Source organism: Equus przewalskii, unplaced genomic scaffold (genome assembly GCF_037783145.1).
Source record: "Equus przewalskii isolate Varuska unplaced genomic scaffold, EquPr2 ChrUn-10, whole genome shotgun sequence".
NCBI lineage: Eukaryota > Metazoa > Chordata > Mammalia > Perissodactyla > Equidae > Equus > Equus przewalskii.
Window position 1 is genome coordinate 3,663,216 of NW_027228747.1, and position 19,415 is coordinate 3,682,630.

General features: G+C 45.5%; 2 protein-coding genes across 3 annotated transcripts; one reads left to right on the top strand and one right to left on the bottom strand.

Moving 5' to 3' along the window:
• Positions 1-225: 225 nt before the first annotated feature.
• On the top strand, positions 226-7,415 carry LYSMD1 (LysM domain containing 1). 2 transcript variants are annotated; one of them, XM_008514976.2, is made up of 3 exons: positions 226-772; positions 5,416-5,780; positions 6,169-7,415. In XM_008514976.2, the coding sequence occupies exons 1-3, from the start codon at positions 593-595 to the stop codon at positions 6,305-6,307; spliced, it is 684 nt and encodes a 227-aa protein (XP_008513198.1). In that variant the 5' UTR covers positions 226-592; the 3' UTR covers positions 6,308-7,415. The 2 variants fall into 2 exon arrangements, with proteins under 2 accessions (XP_008513198.1, XP_070463180.1); XM_070607079.1 differs by having other exon boundaries at positions 5,416-5,786; positions 6,174-6,290.
• On the bottom strand, positions 7,414-10,261 carry TNFAIP8L2 (TNF alpha induced protein 8 like 2). Its single transcript, XM_008514974.2, has 2 exons — positions 10,163-10,261; positions 7,414-8,492 (listed from the first exon to the last, which is right to left on the bottom strand). The coding sequence occupies exon 2, from the start codon at positions 8,485-8,487 to the stop codon at positions 7,933-7,935; it is 555 nt and encodes a 184-aa protein (XP_008513196.1). The 5' UTR covers positions 8,488-8,492; positions 10,163-10,261; the 3' UTR covers positions 7,414-7,932.
• Between the last annotated feature and the right edge of the window lie 9,154 nt (positions 10,262-19,415).

Consider the following 19,415-nt stretch of genomic DNA (forward strand, 5'->3'; position numbering starts at 1 on the left):
CTTTGCATCTTGGCAGATTCGAGGCGTTTGGAGGGATGAGAACGTAGATGTGGAGCCCAAATTTGCGGGTGTGATTGATTTGATGCGCAGCGGGCCTCTGAGGCTCTTTGAGTGGAAAGTGTACTACAAATTCGCTCAGTCAGAACGTGCTTCGGCGCTTCGTCCGCGGCGACGGCCCACCCGGAGTGGGCCTGATTTGTTCCTGACTCTAGAGAACCAACCCCGGGAAGGGGCGGAGCGGGGGCGGGCGGTGCTCGGAGGCAGGGCTGCCCGACGTGGGGGCAAACTGAGCCGTGCTGAGGCGAGTGTCTAGAGTTCAAAAGTCAGAAGTCAATGTAGCGAGTTGTGGAGAGGCGAAAGTTGGAGGGGTAGTAAGGAGAAACTCAGGGATTGAATACTCAGGGTACAGATTTGTGGGAAGGGGCTTGGAGGGAGGAGGCGCGTAGTGGCGAGGGAGGCGGGGACACTTACGAGAGAAGACAGAAGGGGAAAGGAATCCCCTGGATATCCGTTCAGACTCCGGGCCCGTCACTGTCGGTCACTTAGCCGAGCCTCCCGCAGTTGCAGCCTCAGCTGTCCGCAGGGTGAGGAGATGGCCTCTCCCTCTAGACAGGCCCCCCTCGGGGGGTCAGGACTGCTTCAAGGGAGCAGGGCTCGTTCTTATGGAAGCCTGGTGCAGTCTGCCTGCTCCCCAGTGAGGGAAAGACGCCTGGAGCATCAGTTGGCGCCCGGAGACACCCTGGCTGGACTAGCGCTCAAATACGGGGTGACGGTGAGTCTTCCAGGATTGGAATGTGGACAACCAGTTAGAAGAGATTTATTCCTCAGGAGAATGTAGTGGCCCTTCTAGGCAACTTCCCCTGAAATCTTCCTAATTGTATTGTGTTGTCTGATCCACCTTTATCTTTTTGGTTGTTTGCCCATCTCAGCATTTCACTGTCTGGTTGGGACGTATCCGGTCCCACCATCCCATTGAAGAGGAGAAGCTCCTATTTACTATGCCAGCCCCTCTGCTAGGGGCTCTGCATACATCAGTCCACTTGATCCTCACATCCCCAGCAAGCATACAATTATTGTCCCCTTTTTACAGATGAAGAAACTGAGACTTAGATTGGTTAACCAATTTGACCAAGGTCGAATACTGAGTGTTAGAGTGGGAATTCAAACAGATCTGACTCCAAAGCCCGGACAATTAACCTCGTAGAAACTTTTTAATTGAAAGTGATTAAACATTTACAGCAAATAATGGAGGGTTGGGTTTTAGTTCTAAGTTCTGCCTTCTTTTTTCCAGTAAGGTGGCCTCCTTGATGTCAAACAGGTGCTCTCTGCACCAAGCATTTCAGGTCATGCATAGGGTATATTTGATAGATGTAAAAATATATTGCATTAAAGTTGATGAGCGGTTTTTTCCCCCATATCCTGTTGAATTTAGCCAACACTTTTATGCTTGGTCTGTTTAAAGCACCGTAGTAACCGTCTTGGGAGATAGAAACATAAATAGAATGTATAGTTGCTGCCTCATGTAAGTTACAGTCTAGTGAGAAATAGAGAGGGACACAAATAAGGATTGAAGGTGACAATGTGGTGAGTTTGTAGAGGTATTAACAAAGGGTGGGAAATCAGAAAAGAAGATTAATTTTTACTTGGCAGGGGGCCAAGGTGGACATCAGTGCAAATCTGAAGGGAGCCATCACGATGAGCCTTGAAAGACTTAGAAGTTCCTTCCTCTATGCTCCTCCCTACAAACCTATGTGATCCAGTTGTTTACACCTTTTACATCTGTGTCTTTTCAATAGCCTATACTCTCCTTAAGGGACCAAACGATTTCCTTTTAATTTTATATCTCTAGAGTCTGGCGTAGTCCCCAGCACATAGAAGCTTGATTGGTGTCTTTTTGAATCAGTGAAGGTATGGCTAAGATTTCCACACATGGAGATTGGGAGTGTGGGAAAGTGAACGTTTGAAGTAGAGGGCATGGCCTAAACAAAGGAGGTGGATATGAAAGTACTGAGCGGCCCCTCCATCCCAGCAGAGGCTCAGAAGCCATGCGAAGAAAGGCACTGTGCGACTAGTGCATCAACAGTTGTGAGGTTTCCTTACAGCACTGTGCCCTCTGACTACAGAAGAGCTCTAGTCTAGTGAAGACTTCCGGGTTCTGACCTCAGTCGGCTGCTTACTAGCTGAGTAACTGCCTAAGTCACTTCGCCTGTCTGCGCCTCAGTTTCCTTAGCATTTGTAAAGTGAGGAAGGTGTATTAAATAATGAAAATTGTCTAAGTTATTATGTATCTATCTTTTAAGGAACACTTAGAATGTGCCGTGCTCTATATATTATCTCATATTATCTTCATAAGACTTTATGAAGTAGGTATAACTATTCCCATTTAAAGATAAGGAAACTGAGGCTTAGGGAGACAACTTGTCATAGACTACACAATTAGTCTAATTAGTAGAGCTAGGATTCAGACCAGGTTGTCTCATTCTAAAATCTTCACTTTGACCTACTCTGGTAAACTGACTAGATTCTAATGGCCTTTCTAGCTCTTAAAGACGGTGGCTTGATGGCCTAGGACGCCTCTGGGCTTTGGCCTTGGTTACATCCTTTTTAAAAGTGGAATGATGTCCCCTTATGTGGTACTTCTAGGAAATAATAAAAGCAATAGAAAATGCACAGATTAATTCATAGCACCTTGGAGCTTGAAGGGACTAGGCTATTATCTAGGCAAAATAAAATTAATAGCATCAAAGCATTTGGCAAAGTAAAAGTACAAAACTGCAAGACAATTTTAACTTTTTTTATTGTTCGGATTAATCTGGTTTTATTTTTAAACACATTGTAGCATGAGATTTTATTAGTCAGGTTTATTATAATAGTCTTGCCTCAGGGTGGAAACAGCTTTGATATTTGACAGATATAAGAAATATGACAAACTGGTGTCAGTATGGGATGAATTTTGAGTAAAACTGGCTGCCTGACCTCCGATAATGAAATACTGATATACTATATCTATGGTTTCTATATTTTATTATCTAGTTCTTTATTCATAAAGCATTAATGAGCCTCTGCTGTGTGCCAAGTTTGTACGATGCTGAGGAGCACCTTAGGGATACAAAGCCAGCAAGTCACCATCCCTGCCCTTAAAGGACTCACAGCGTTTGGGCAAGACAAATATGCACAGAGGTGAATAACAATATCATAGGGTAGGTATGATTACAGCAATATTTACAGTATGCACTGGGAGCCCTGAAGAAGGTAACACAAAGGGAGTCATAGTTGATGAGTAGAAGCTTTCCAGGCTGAGAAGGGGATAGTGGAGATGCATTTCAGGCAGATAAAGACACAGAAGTGTGAAGATCATGTAATGTTTGAAGAAAAATGAAAAGTGCAGGATGGCAAAATGTATAGATGGCAGAAGGAGAGAAGGCTGGCCATCCCCTAGGGGCTGGGTTGAGGATGCCCTTGAATGCCAGTGTGGATTTTATCTCCGAGCCAGTGGGGAGCCATAGGATGTTTATAAGCAAGGTAGTGAGTTGAGCAGACTAATGTTTTCAGAAAGATAGATGTCAACAGGGTGGAAGATGAATAGAAATGAAAAGAGGAAGACCAGTTAAAAAACTTGAGGGCCAGCCCAGTGGCACAGCAGTTAAGTTCTCACGTTCCGCTTCGGCAGCCCGGGGTTTGTTGGTTTGGGTCCCGGGTGCGGACATGGCACCACTTGGCAAGCCATGCTGTGGCAGGCATCCCACATATAAAGTAGAGGAAGATGGGCATGGATGTTAGCTCAGGGCCAGTCTTCCTCCGCAAAAAGAGGAGGATTGGCGGCAGATGTTAGCTCAGGGCTAATCTTCCTCAAAAAAAAAAAAAAAAACTTGAGATACCCAGATGAGAAATATTAAGAATCTGTTCTAAGGTGATGGCAGTAATGTGAAGATGAGCCCAGATGTGAGAGAGAGATTTTTTTTTTAGATTTTATTTTATTTTTTCCTTTTTCTCCCAAAGCCCCCTGGTACATAGTTGTGTATGTTTAGTTGTGGGTTCTTCTAGTTGTGGCATGTGGGATGCCACCTCAGCATGGCTTGAGTTGTGGTGCCATGTCTACACCTAGGATTCGAACTGGTGAAACCCTGGGCCACTGAGGCAGAGCGCGAGAACTTAACCACTCAGCCACGGGGCCAGCCTCAGAGAGATTTTTGCAGCCATTTTTATTGACCACTGGGATGGGTGGTGAAATAAAAGTATGAGTTAAGGATGACATTGCTAGTTCTACTGTAGGAGGCAGGTAGATAGATGGTGATGCCAGTCACTGTGTTCACTGATGAATAAGTAGGTACTAAATAAATATTTGATCAATGAAATTAGAGTGTGAAAAAAGCATTTCCAGAAGGAGTAAAAAGGTGCAGAATTCTAGTTCTAGCTCTGTCATTAACTTGCTAGATAATCTTAGGCAAGTAATTTAACCTCTCTGAGCCTCAGTTCCTTCATCTTTAATAGAAGTTCTCAAAGTGAGGTCCATGGACCTTTAGGGGTCCCTGAGACGCTTCAGGGATCCACAAGGTCAAAGCTATTTTCATGGTAATAATAATATAAGACTTTATTTGCCTTTTTCATTCTCATTCTCATTAGTGTACTCTGTTTTCCAGAGGCTACGTGACGTGTGATACTGCAACAGATTGAATGTAGGGGCAGATATGAGCATCCTGTTGTCTTTTAAGTCCAACATTAAAGTGATTTGCAAGAATATAAAACAGTGCCTCTCTTCTTAATAAATTTTGTTGTTGTTTTTGAAAAAATAGTTTTATGTTAACATTTAGTGGGTTTGTTATTTTTAAATAAATTTTTTAAGTTTTTTCAATTTTAATTTATGATACCCTAAATATTGATAGCTGTAATCCACATAAATAAAAACTTTTTTCCTCAATAATTTTTTAAAATACAAAGGGGCTCTCAGGCAAAAAGTATGAAACTGCTGATCAATAAAATAGGAATAATACCAGCCCTTTGTATTTAGCTTGGTTGTTATAGGGTCAGATAAGACTGTACAATCACTGTAAAAGGCATGAGATGGGGGCTGGCCTAGTGGTGCAGTGGTTAAGCTTGCACATTCCACTTCTGTGGCCCAGGGTTCAACGCTGGTTCGAATCCCGGGTGCGGACCTGTGCACCACTTGGCAAGCCATGCTATGGCAGGCGTCCCAAATAACATAGAGGAAGATGGGCACAGACCTTAGCTCATGGCCAGTCTTCCTCAGCAAAAAGAAGAGGATTGGCGGCAGATGTTAGCTCAGGGCTAATCTTCCTCAAAAAAAGATAAATAAATAAATAAATAAATAAATAAAAGGTGTGAGATGTGAGATGCTATACAAATAGAAGATTGATCATTATTACTGTCATTAATTGTGGTGACCTTTTTTTAAAGATGGAACAGATTAAGCGTGCAAACCGCCTTTATACTAATGACTCCATCTTCCTGAAGAAAACCCTCTACATCCCCATCCTGACAGAGCCCCGAGACCTGTTCAATGGTGTGGATTCTGAGGAAGAGAAAGATGGAGAGGAACAGGTACAGCCAAGTCAGGATGAAGTTTGGCCACAGTCCGCTGAGAGGAAGAAACAGGAGACAGGTTCAGGACGTGCCAATGGGGAAGTCCTTCCCGCATCTGGCCAGGACCCCCCAACTCCCATCCATGACCTCTCTGCCTCTGATTTCCTTAAGAAGCTTGATTCACAGATCAGCCTGTCAAAGAAGGCTGCCGCCCAGAAGCTGAAAAAAGCAGAAAGTGGGTGAGTCTTGAATGGTTCCTTTTAAGCCCTTCTATAGACTTCTCCATTCTTCCAGCCTTGCCTGACCAGACACACAAGTAAGTAAGCATGGTGTGAGGAGAAGCAAGTGAAGCCTTTCCCCCAGATGGCCCCAAGACAATGAGCAGAGCCAATGGCTGCTGGAATGAGAAGAGGGACTGAAAACACTGGAGTAAAGCAGTTCACTGTTCTTACTGCTCTGATGATCCATGAAGGCGCATTCATCCAGAGGGCATTGAGACTCCCTCTTAGAGCAGCCGGCTCATGTACATTAGGAGAGGCAGACAGCCTCTCATGTACCTCTTCACTTGGCCCAGTCTCAGGTTCTTCCCTTGATCTCTCACTCTGTCCCCTCTTTCCTCACCTGCAGGGTACCTGGGGAGGATTCAAGTCTTCACCTGAGCTCTCCTCGGATGCAACAACGAGCAGTCCTAGGTCCTGTGCCGCTGACCCAGACCTCTCGGACCCAGACACTTCGGGACCAGGAGGATGAAATCTTCAAACTCTAATGTCCCCGGAACTGATTGAGAGAAGTGAGATGTTGAAGGAGCAACTTGAGTGGGAGAGGAGCCTGAGGTGAGGCTCAAGAACACGGCTTCCCAGCCCACCTCCCTCCCTCCTGCCATCTTCCCAGCCTCCTTGTCCATCAAGAGTTCCTTGGCCCGGGGCAGTTTTATCGGCAAGAGTAGGGGATGGGGAATGGACCCCTTCTCAGTTCTTGGGCTGAATCTAGAGTTGTCCTCTAGACTCAGGAGGCTCTTCTTACATCCCTGCTGCCTTTCCCGTCCCTTTCCCCATTCCTTGGCCTTAGAGCAGGGAGGCAGGGACTCCTCCAGCCCTCAACTTCCTCCCCATCTTTAACTATGTTACCTAATTTATTTGGTGCTATATTGAAGTAATATTTATTTGCTGTATCTTATTCTTTCCCACTCTTAGCTGAAAAATGGGATTTCTATACTCCTGGGGTGAGGGGAACCCAGGAACAGTGAGCCAGTGACCGCTGGCTCCCACCTTCACCACCTTCTTAGCCACGCATGTTATTGAGGACAGGGCAGTCTGTGATCTAGCCCTGCTGCAGAGAATGGTGCACTGGGCCAGGCCTTTTCTCTAATCTCACAGTAAAGAATTTGGGCTCATTCTGGACTAACCAGTTCACTACAACTTTTTCACAACTCTTGCTTTGAGAAAAACAGCACTGTAGGGATCGGAGCACTCCATGCCACCATTTCACCCTTCTAACCTGCTCCTCTCTTCAGCCTATGGTGAGGCTAAGGAATGGAAGAAGAATTGCCTTGGAGTTCAAAGAGGAGGACAGCTGTGGGAGTCTTTTTGTTGTGGGAGTCTCTTTGTTATACCCCTCCCCACCAGAGCCTATCAACCTATGCATTGCTCCTCACTGCGTATTTATTTGCAATTTGTAGCACTGATCTGCGGTACAGTTCTAAGTTTCTTACAGAGGAGAAGTAGGCAAGGGAACCCCAATAATACTGAAAATATGCCTCTGTCTCCTGTATGGAAATGGTGAGAGGTGAGATAAGTGGTGTTTATATACCTCTTTCCTCTGTGATGATCATAAGATGTAAGAAGCTGGAGAGATTAAACATTGAGCCCTGTGCATGTTTTAGTAGTTTTATTTCTCCTGTGAGACTCTCCCATGCTCTTGCCCCTTCTTCCTGCACTCTGGAACAGAGCCTCTGGTATCTACCCAGGCTCTGTCTAGAGCTGGAGGTCTAGGATGTCTCTAAGGGTCCCCTTCCTCGTCTGTCTTTAGTGTCCCCGGAGGGGTTAAATGGGCTCTGCGCTCTTCCTCTGGTTCACAGGGGAGGGGGGCTTCCCTGTTTCAGCCATCCCGTATGGGGGAAATAGAGATCCAAGTTTCACTTCATCTTTTTCAGGCAGCTTTGCTTCCTGTCCTGGGGCTGCAGTGGGAGAGAGGCCTCAATCCTCAGCATTGCTTCTTCTCCACCAGCAGTTTGGGGGCGGGGTGGTCTCAGAGTCAAAAGCACTCTTGGGGAAGACTGAAGCCTGAGGATTGGAAAGCGTTAGTGCAGATGAGGAGGGTTAGACAGCCCATTATCTGTTGTTTTCTCAGTCAGCCATTTTGCCAAAGTGGGATGTGCTGGGTTCAGGCCTCTCAGAGCTTCCCCTCATCCAGCAGCTTCCTGAGCCCATCGCAGATCTTGCCAAGGTGCTGAGTGAAGTCAGGGCCATAGAGGGCCGTGAGCAGGCCCGGGTCAGAGAAGTGGTCGAACACGTGGCGGATGCGGCCGTGTGACTTGGGCGTGAGGTGGTGCTCCACCAGCTCCAGCAGCGTATCCCGGCACTCAGTCAGCAGGCCGGCCAGCACAGCGGCCTCGAAGGTGAAGTCCACCTCGCCAAAGCTGAGCGCTGTCATGGCACTCTGCCGCAACTTTTGGCGAAAGCGGGCAGCCAGGGCCAGCTCACTGGGGCCAAAGCAGCCACTGCGGTGCAGCACGGCCACCTTGACGGCCACCTTGATCAGGTCCTTGATGACCCGCTGGGCCTGGGGCCGGCTGTGCGTGTACTCTTTGGACACACGGTAGAGCTCATCTAGCACTTCGCTGCTTGTGTCATCAATGAAGAGGTGAACCACAGACCGACCTGCCATCTTACTCAGTAGCTTCTTCTCAGCTTGCAGCGCCAGACTCTTTGAGCTGAAGGACTCCATGGTTCCTGGGGGAGGGTGTGGGGGCGTATATGGTCAGTCACTAGAAGAAAGACCACAGGCTTCCTTGGAAAGGAAGAAATGGCTTTTCCCCTTTCTGTCTTCTTTGGTTTCTATCTCATCATCATCTTTGTTTGTCATCTTTTTTCCCCCTGCCCCCCTCAATCCTCTATGCCTTGTTCCCATTTTTCTCCTTTAGTACTGTAGGAAATCTTGATTTCCAAAACAGCCCAGGGGAGCACTAATAGCTTTGGCTGGAGGCCCGAGGGCACACAGGAGGCTAGCCCACCACAGGTCTTAAGAGGAAGTAGCTATTGCTGCTACAGTGGAGAAGATAAGGCTCACCTGGCAGATAATTCCCACAGCCGCTATTTTTGGACACTATGTACCATACACCTACAATATAGTATTATAAGTATACTATAGGTATTACCATCCTTGTTTTACAGCTGAGCAAACTGAGGCTTACATTAAATAATTCACTCAAGGTCAAACACAACTGTTTTTCTGACTCCAAAAGCCCAAGTCAGCTAGTATGCTGTACTGCCTTTAAAGAAGTGAGAAATATAGGAGTCCCAGGAGTCCTGATAAAAATAATTAACATTTACTGAGAACCTACTACTGCCAAGTGCTTTATGTGAATTATCTCAGTCTTCCCAACCCTTTCTAAGGTAGATAAACCCATTTAGCAATGAGAAAACCAAAGCTAAGAGAAATTAAGCCACTTGGCTGAATTCACTAGCAAATTATAAAAATGGTCTTTGAATCAAATAATCCAAAGAAACCTCCTTCCCTGGGATGCTCTCAATGAGGCTGAGGTGCACGGAGGAAGCACGAGAAACAAGCGCCTCAAGAGGGGCAGGTACTACTGGAGGTCTCGGGTCTTCTGCTGGGGCTGAACTGGACCTTCCTGGGGGCATATCAGCTGCACATGTCCAGGGCTCTCTCCCCGTGGTCCTCGCCTGTGATTCTTCTGGTTGTTTTGCTTCTTACTTCCCCCTCCCCTGCTCTGCAGGATGTGGCCGTGACCGCAGTGAGGAGCAGCCTCGCCCTCTCCCCCAAACCGAAATGGGAGTCTGAAGAGCCAGGGGAGATGGGTAACTTGGGGGTTTCTTCCCGGGCTGAATGAGTCCAGTGGGAACCTGGAGCCTTGCTTTGCTCCCGGCTTTGCCTGGGGCTTTCTGAACCATGCGCCACAGCCGGAAGAGGAGATTGCTCCATGTGAGCCTTCCTTCCTTCTTGGCCTTCCTGTTACCCAGCTCTCCATTGCCCCTGTTGCCACCTCACCGTTAGCCCACTGTCCTCTCCCACTCTACCTGTTTCAGTCTCCTTTTTTCTCTTATCTGGGTCCTGCCTTATGATCTTCTGGCCATGCTCTCCCTCTGGCTGTTATGTCTACCTCCATGTCTCCTCAGATTTCCTTGTAATCTCTCAGTATTCTGTCACACACCTGCATCCACCCGCATGCCTCAGCCCTGCCCTCAGCCATCCCAAACCATGTCTTTCTTTCTGAGGCTGCCTTGCCCCAGAGACAACTGAGCTGGCCCTCTCCACTGAGGACCCAAGAATTCTATCAAATGAGAGTTTCACAATAAGGAAAGCTCAGGCTGACGGAGCGGGGACTCTTCTGCCACCATCACCCCTAAAGCCTCCCCTTCTGTCCTTGCTGGTCCCTCACCTGCCACGCTGGATGCCAGTCTTGCCTTGGATGTTCCGGGAGAGCTGACAGAATGGGGAAGCTCCTAAGTGAGAGGCCCTTTGGCTTGGCCCCACCCCCCAAGCCCCGCCTATCTACTCTCTGCTCAACCTCCGGTTCATCACACTGTCACCAAGAAGGCCTATGGCTCAAGAGCCTCCTAGAAATAAGACAAAGTTCAAAGGAATAGAACTCTGTAGGAAATAGTGTTGATGCTTTGAGATGAGGAGGAGGGATTGTTCATCCTCTCAAATTTCTTTGCTGCCCAATTCCTTGAGATCTTGTCTCCTTATAGTTCTGCTGTACTGGGGAGGATGTAAAGTACAAATTGCTGGGGTAGGGGTCAGTGAGGAAAGTTCTGAAGATTAGGCAGGGGACCCCAGAGGCAAGCCAGCGACCACAAGGTCTGAGTGTGTTCCTGGAGTCTCCAGGGAAGGGTGGGGCTGGTGTAGGGCAACGTTACCATGAGCATATCTTCCACGGTTCCTGGCTGGGTAAGGGTGGCACACGCTGTCCCCACCCTGAACACTGGAGAGCAGGTGCTGGGGCCAAGGCTGCCAAACCAGATGTGACCAGCAGGTGTCAGCACAGCGTCGAACCACTAGAGGAAACAAGCCTACTTACTGTGCTTCCTAGCTGCTAAAGGGGTATAAAAACGAAGGGAAGTCAGTTCTTGAAGGAAGAAAAAATGTTTACCATCAAGAATCTTACACCCTGGTCAGGGAGATAAACTTAAGCATACATAACTATAATACAAGTCAAATGATGTCATTGGCTTTAACAGAAGTTTAAAGAATTTTGAGAGTACAGAGAAGTTTGGATTATTTCTGATATAAGGGCTGAAGAGGTAGCCTTAGAAGGATGGATTCAACTACAGACGGTCCTCAACTTCTGGTGGTTCAACTTACAATTTTTCGACTTTACCATGGTGCAAAAGCAATATGCATTCAGTGGAAACCATACTTCTAGTTTTGAATTTTGGTCTTTTCCCAGGCTACCGATGTGCAGTACAATACTCTCCCGTGACGCTGGGCAGCAGCAGCTCCCAGTCAGCCCCACAATCGAGGATAAACACAGATCCACTTATACAGCCATTCTATACCCATACACTATTCTGTTTTTCACTTTCATTACAGTATTCAATAAATTACATGAAATATTCAACACTTTATTATAAAAAAGGCTTTGTGTTAGATGGTTTTGCCCAACTCTAGGCTAATAATGTAAGTGTTCTGAGCATGTTTAAGATAGTCTAGGCTAAGGGGCCAGCCCCATGGCTGAGTTAAGTTCACATACTCCGCTTCTGTGGTCCAGGGTTTCGCCGGTTTGGATCCTGGGCACAGACATGGTACCGCTCATCAAGCTGTGCTGAGGTGTGATCCCACCTAGCACAACCAGAAGGACCTACAGCTAGAATATACAATTATGTACTGGGGGACTTTGAGGAGAAGAAGAAGAAAAACAACAAAAAAAGAAGATTGGCAATAGTTGTTAGCTCATGTGCCAATCTTAAAAAAAAAAAAAAAAGATAGGCTAGGCTAAGCTATGTTGTTGGGTAGATTAGCTGTCTTAAATACATTTTGACTTATGATGGGTTTATTAGGACATACTCCATCGGAAGTCAAGGAAGATCTGTATTTAATAGGCAGAGATGGGGAAGAAATTCTTCCCAGATGATAGGGATAAGCATAAGCCATACACGAATAAAGATAATACAGGGCATACTCGGGAAGTGGTGATTTATCCTGTATGTCTGGAACATAGGTTGTTTGAGAAATAAGTGAAGAAGGAAAAAGACTAGATCATGGCAGACTTTAAAGGAGTGGCTCAAGAGTTCAGACTTTTCCTGTAGGCACTGGGGAGACATTAAAGGTTTTTGTTCAGAGGAGTGAAATCATTAGCTCAGAGGGAATGGGTTAGAGGCTTCAATAGATTTTTAGCTGAGGAAGGGGCATGCTTAAAAGAAAATGATCAGGGGCTGGCCACCGGCCACGTGGGTAAGTTTGCACACTCCGCTTGGGCAGCCCAGGGTTTCATGGGTTCGGATCCTGGGTGCGGACATGGCACCGCTTGTCAGGCCATGCTGAGGCGGCTTCCCACATAGCACAACCAGAAGGATCTACAACTAGAATGTACAACTATGGACTGGGGGGGGAGGGCTTTGGGGAGAAAAAGAAGAGGGAGAAAAAAGGAAATGATCAATGATACAGCTTGCTTAAGCACAGGATGAGAACTGATGAGAGACCTTGGGATTTGGTGATTTTACAAGAAAGAAGTTCTAGCAGAAGAGGAAGGATTGGAAAGTTGGCTGGTTGTGAAAAGTTGAGAGGTAAATTGAAGTTCAGAAGTCGAGGCAATCAGCATACCACTGACCACAAAAGCATTGGTCCTCCTCCTTGAAGATGGTGGTTGGGTCTTGGTTCCTTTCTTTTTTTTATTTTTTAAAGATTGGCACCTGGGCTAACAACTGTTGCCAATCTTTTTTTTTTTTTTCTGCTTTATTTCCCCAACCCGCCCCCCCCCCCCCCCCATACACAGTTGTATATCTTAGTTGCAGGTCCTTCTAGTTGTGGGACTTGGCTCCTTTCTTACTCCCACCTCTCTCAGCCCAGGATCCAGAACCGAGAGTCCTTGATACAACTAGAATTGGGAATTGTTAATAACTCCTTTAAGGATTGTGTTGATAAAGAGATGAAGAGAAATGGAAAGGTAGCTTAAGATGATGGGGAGCAGGATTGAGAGAGGGACTATTCTTAGCTTGGAGTTTGAGGACTCTTGTAGGCTGGGAGGAAGTAGCCAGTGGAGAGGGAGGCTTGGAAAATGCAAAGCAGAGGGAATGGTTATGGAGTAAGGTGTAGGGGCAGGTGGAAAGAATGGACTACGAGTTCAGGGGAGGGAAGTGAGAGGAGAGAACAGGCGCTAGCATTTGTTGAGTGCAGTCTGCTAGATGTTATATAAATATCTCATTTAATCCTCAGATACCCTTATGAATTAAATGTCACTGTATCCTTTTGCTGATGAAGGAGACTGAGGTTTAAGAGGTTAAATAACCTGTCCTCAAATTAGAGAGCTAGTAAATAGCAGACTGAGGACCTTGTGTGATTCCCAAGCATATACTTTTTCTGATAATTACCTCACAAGGTTGTGAGTTAGTAACTTCAACCTCATAATGAATGTGGCAGCCTTCTACTCCTGTATGCTCTATCAATTCACTGATCACACACTCTGGGCATAATAGTAGGTGGCACTACCAAAATTACAGGAAAAGTAATTAAGTCCTTTTTAAAAGAAATGTATAATCTAATTGGAAAATAAGAGGAGGAGTGAAAGGCCGGCCCGGTGGCACAGCGGTTAAGTTTACACATTCTGCTTCGGCTGTCTGGGGTTCACCAGTTCGGATCCTGGGTGTGGACATGGCACCGCTCGGCAAGCCATGCTGTGTAGGTGTCCCACATATAAAGTAGAGGAAGATGGGCACGGATGTTAGCTCAGGTTCAGTCTTTCTCAGAAAAAAGAGGAGGATTGGCAGCAGATGTTAGCTCAGGGCTAATCTTCCTCAAAAAAAAAAAAAAAAGAGGAGGAGTGAAAATACAAGATGCAAACACAGTAATAGTTTCTGAATCCAAAATTGTGCCAACTCCTTACCAGTTTATGTCTCCAGCTTTACCTCTTGTCTGTCCCTTGTATTCTGCTCTAGCCATGTTGTAGTTCTCTCAGTTCCTCCAATACTCACCATGTTTGTTTCTATCTCTCCTTTCACCTCTTCCTGTGCTCCAGACTTTCCTGCTTCTTGTCTCTCTGCCTGGAACACTCTTCCCATGCAGACTTCTTCCCTGCCTGGTTAATTCCTATTCATCCCTTGGGTCTCAGCTGGAAAGTTGCATCTTCTATAAAGCCGTCCATGACTCCCTAAATGACATTAGACCTCTCTGTTACATAGTCCTATACAACCACATACCTCCCCTATTATAATAATCATTCTTCACTGTAATTTGTGATTTTTTAAACTGCCTCCCTACTAGACTATAAACTCCATGAGGGCAGGGATTATGCTATAGTGCCTGCCTATTGCCTAGCACATACTGCGCTCAATAAATATTTGCTGAAAGAATATATTCAGAACACACCCAAGAACCGGGAGATAAGGGGAAAATGGTAGCAACATAACAGTCACATGTAATAAAGTCCATTTACTTCATTCATGGGGAAGCTTTTCTTTCATTTTCTCTTAATCTAACCCATTTCTAGTAATCTCCAAACCCACGGAATATAATTAGCAGAAATTAAAAAAGGAAAGAGGAGCTTTTAGATGCAAAAACACTGATAACAATGAGAATTAACACAGATAGCAAGGGAAGACTAGGAAAACAAAAAAGCAGACAGTTGAAAATTGTAGCATTTGTGGCCAGGTAGAGGAGGAGCAAACAGTATTAACTATATATATTCTAGACTTTGGGGTCCTCACTATTTTCCTGGTTCACAGTGCTTCCTCCGAGTAAGCAAAAAAATGGTTAAATGATGGTATCTTAAATGTGTGAAGCACTTTCAGATTTACAAAACATTTCACCTACTTTACCTTACTTGATCCTATGAAGTAGGCAGGCAGGTAATGTGTCCACTCACAGATGACAGACTCAGTCTTAGAAATAAATGGTTTAGGGGCCGGCCTGGTGGCGCAGCAGTTAAGCGCGCACGTTCCGCTTCCGCGGCCCGCAGTTCGCCTGTTTGGATCCCAGGTGTGGACGTAGCACCGCTTGGCAAGCCATGCTGTGGTAGGCATCCCACATATAAAGTAGAGGAAGATGGGCACTGATGTTAGCTCACAGCCAGCCTTCCTCAGCAAAAAGAGGAGGATTGGCAGCAGTTAGCTCAGGGCTAATCTTCCTCAGGAAAAAAAAAAAAAGATTAAAAGAAATAAATGGTTTATCCAAGGCCATACTCTAGAGGTCAATCTGGGCCTTAATGACTTCTAGTCCTGCTCTTCCCACTATACAATCCACAGAAAATTAATAATACCTTTTTGAATAATCCCTACTTGAAACAGTTAAAATGAAAATATTTTGCACTTGATTGGATAAACTTCAGTTATCTGGGAAAATATTCAGAATGGAACATTCCTGTGTTTCTGCTTAGCTGAGGTTTTACCATGGTTAGGATCAGCACTCTCATATCAGTTCAGGAAGAGAAAGTTCAGTGTGATTTGAAGCAGTGAAGCAAGACTTTAGCCTGACCTGGCAGGAGGTAGTTCACATCTTTAATACATTTATTTCTTCCTCTACTTACTATATGCCAGCCATTATGACTAAGTGCTGGGTATAGAAAGATAAAAGGCAAGCTTCCTGTCTCTAGACTAAGTGGTAAATACCTATGAAAACTCCAATGGAAGTATTCAATAGGAAATAGTATAGTGAGTTTAGAACTCAAGAGAAAGACCCAGTTGAATACCTAGATCTTGTGGTGGTTTTATGGTGAGCACTATGTAAACAGTTATTGTAACTGTTGGTATGGATTATCCTGACCAATGAGAGTGTGCAGAGCAAGAAGAGAGGGCTAAGGACATAATCCTAGGGAATACTAACATTTAAGGAGAGGTCAGAGAAGGCTGAGAAAGAGTGGCCATATTAATAGTTAAGTGAAGCCACTCATTCACTAAAATATATATGTTTATTAAGCCTCTAGTCTCTGTCAAGAGAAAAAAGGAGGGGCCGGCCCAGTGGCGCAGCAGTTAAGTTCACATGTTCCACTTCTGTGTCACCGGAGCTCACCGGTTCGGATCCTGGGTGCGGACGTGGCACCGCTTGGCAAGCCATGCTGTGGTAGGCGTCACACATACCAAGTAGAGGAAGATGAACACGGATGTTAGCTAAAGAGGAGGATTGGCAGCTGTTAGCTCTGGGCTAATCTTCCTCAAAAATAAGTAAATAAATAAACAAATAAATAAATAAAGCAAGCAGAATCTTCAGCAGTCAACAGTACCTAGCTGGAATTTAAAAAAAAAAAACAGAGAGAGAGAGAAAGAAGGACCCAGGAGCCAAAAGAAGAGAGCATTTCAAGAAAGGAGGGGTCAACAGGGTCAAACGCCATAAAGAGGGCAAAAGGATAAAGACTGGAGAGCTGTTCATTGATTGTGACAAGGAGGCCATTCGCCTTAATGAGAACAATCTCAGCTATTGATGGGGGCAAAACCTAAAAGGATTGTGAAGACGGAATGAGAAGAAGGAATGAGAAGAGGGAAAATGGATACAGCAAGTATAGGTGACTCTACAAGTTTATCTGTAAAGGGAAGAGAGAAATTGAGTGATGTCTAAATACAGGCAAAGATCAAGGGAAAGTGTAGAATTTTTTTTTTCTTTTAATCACGGGAGATACTTGAGCATGTGCTGAGAGGAAGATGTCAGTAGAAAAGGAAAGATTAAAAATAAAGGGAGGAAAAAGATATGAAGACGTGGAGTAAAGGCCTTAAGTAGGATAGAGTACAGATTTATTCAACTAATGTGGTAATAGTTAACACCTGGCTTGTGCCAGGCACTGTGCTAAATGCAAAGGATACAGTGGTGAGCAAGACAGACATAGTTAGGCCCTGCCTGCAAGGAGTTTACAGTAAAGTGGGAATCTTGGGTAGGCAACATGGATGCCTCGTCTACTGGGATGAGAGGGATGTGAAGATGCAGCTAAGTGCCTCTGCAGAGGGCAAAAAGTTGTTGGAATTCTCACCTTATTACCTCTGTTTTCTCTGAACACGGGTGTGGGTTCTGCTAAGATGAGCAAGAAAGTGACGAGGAAAGGAATTGAGAAAAAAGGCGGAAGTTTGAAATAGCTACTTGTAGGGCTTGGGAGAGGGTAATTTTCCAAGCTTGGGGATCCTGAATTTGCTAAAGGCTCCAATCTGTGGGACTGTGAGATTTTCTCCAGAAGACCCTGGGGAGTAGGAACAGAGTCATTTGGATTTGTCCTTTGTAAACAGCTCTCAGATTCATCCATTTCTTTCTTTCTTTTCTTTTTTTTTTAAAGATTTTATTTTTTTCCTTTTTCCCCCCCAAAGCCCCCCGGTACATAGTTGTATATTCTTCGTTGTGGGTCCTTCTAGTTGTGGCATGTGGGACGCTGCCTCAGCGTGGTTTGATGAGCGGTGCCGTGTCTGCGCCCGGGATTCGAACCAACAAAACCCTGGGCCGCCTGCAGCAGAGCACACGAACTTAACCACTCGGCCACGGGGCCAGCCCCTCATCCATTTCTTTCTACACCCCGTGCCACCATCTTTGTCTGACTGCTCCTCAACCTCAAACCTCCCTATTGTCTTGCTAGGAGGCCTCCTTGTCTTCTTGCTAAAATAAAGCATTTTGACAAGTAACACCCTTATTCAAACACTTAAAATGACATCCTATTGCTATCAGATTATTTTAACCTGCTCACCTTGGTATTCCAGGCCTCATAATTTGTCTCCCTCTTCCCTTTTACTCTGCTTCTAACTAGCATCTTTCTTAAATGTCAGTCACACGGGACCTTTTGCTATCCATGCTTCAGGATGGCACACACCAAGCAAAAGCTTTTGCTTAAGCTATGTTCCTCTTTGGAACATTTTCTCTCGTTTTTTTTTGTTGTTGTTTTTAATAACTATTGCATTTCTCTTTATTTTTTTTAAAGATTTTATTTTTTTCCTTTTTCTCCCCAAAGCCCCCCAGTACATAGCTGTATATTCTTCGTTGTGGGTCCTTCTAGTTGTTGTATGTGGGATGCTGCCTCAGTGTGGTTTGATGAGTAGTGCCATGTCCACGCCCAGGATTCGAACCAACGAAACATTGGGCCGCCTGCAGCGGAGCGCGCAAACTTAACCACTCGACCACAGGGCCAGCCCCTTCTCTCGTTTTTTTTGCACCAAGCTAACTCCCACTAAAGTTCTCCGACCTCCCTGATAAAATGTATCCAACATCTTTCTCTGCAGTCGTCATGTAGTTTTTGTTTTGTTTTGTTTTTTGAGACTTGGTATTACTTTTTAATCATTTAGTACATGTAAATCTTGTTTTAATTGAAATAAATGGTCATTTACTTAAAGACTGGGACCACATCCCACAGTGGATTGTACCTGAAGTAAGTGCTTAATATTTATTGGATTGAATTGAGATTTTAGTTGGGTCCTAAAACTTTAAATGAATTATATCTTAATCCCCATTCACTAATCTATTCAATGAGCACATATTTGAGTACGTAAGCCCTATGCTAGGAGCTGGGGAGATTTCTTTCAACCTCTGAGTGCCTCTATATTTTGAGGTGTCTTTCTCCTAAAACCTTTTTCCAGCCTTTAAAACAGCCCCAACTGTCCATTGAATTGCCTTGGACCCAAGACCCTCGGCAGTTGATCTGTAAGTATTGTTCCATTGTTTCTTATTCTATTCATCTCACTGGTTCTCCTGGCCTTCCATCTCCGTGTCTCTGTCTCCGTGTGTGTGTGTGTTTCTTGCTTACTTACTGTGGGGCTTAGCCCAGTCAGTGATGCTACTCACCCTGATCTCAGTCCAGTAAAGACTGGCCAGAAGAAGCAAACCCCTGCCCCTCCTTGCCTCCTGTCCAGACAGCAGGATGTGGGGGCTGGGGGTGGGGTGGGGGAGGTGCCCACTCAGATAAAATATCCAAGAGTACCAATGTCTCCCAGGCCACCCACTATCCCAGGAATTTTGAGACCGTCTTTTGTCCCAGCCCCCACGCAGGGAGGAATCTAGCAGGCAATACCAAGGTGGGAGCCAAGCAGTGCTGTCTGAAGTAGCCTCATTCTTCCTCCTCACTGACATTCCCAGAATCAAAGGGTCTTTATAGAGGGTGGGGATGGAGAAGGAGCCATTTTGCTGTTTGGAGGGATGTCCAGCGCCCTCTGAGGAAAGATGGGACACCACTAATCTTGTTCCTGGGGGTCAAGTACGGCTATGTGAGGTTCAGCAGCTGGTCACTGTCCCTCTCTTTCAGGTCTCCATGTTGCTCCTCTTTCTGTTTGATTCTCTGAGTCAGTTTGTCCTGATCGCCACATCGCTCTTTTGGCTTCAGCCTCACTCACCTGTCCTTTTCCATCAACCAGCCTGCCTGTCAGCCACCCTGGCTTCCTGACTCCTTAACTCCTGGCTTAGTGGCCCAAGTCCATCCTGCTTTGAGAGTAGGGGTGGGAGGGAAAGAGATGATGGGGACAAGGAAAACCTCCTGGTGACATCTTCCTTTTCTTTCCCAGGCCTCAAGCCCTCAAGTGCAT

Bases quoted from the DNA above. Each gene is read 5' to 3' on its own strand.
- LYSMD1 (XM_008514976.2), top strand. From the start codon at position 593: ATGGCCTCTCCCTCTAGACAGGCCCCCCTCGGGGGGTCAGGACTGCTT. The intron at 773-5,415 runs GTGAGTCTTCCA...CTTTTTTTAAAG, and splicing joins CGCTCAAATACGGGGTGACG to ATGGAACAGATTAAGCGTGC. The intron at 5,781-6,168 runs GTGAGTCTTGAA...CCTCACCTGCAG, and splicing joins CTGAAAAAAGCAGAAAGTGG to GGTACCTGGGGAGGATTCAA.
- TNFAIP8L2 (XM_008514974.2), bottom strand. From the start codon at position 8,487: ATGGAGTCCTTCAGCTCAAAGAGTCTGGCGCTGCAAGCTGAGAAGAAG.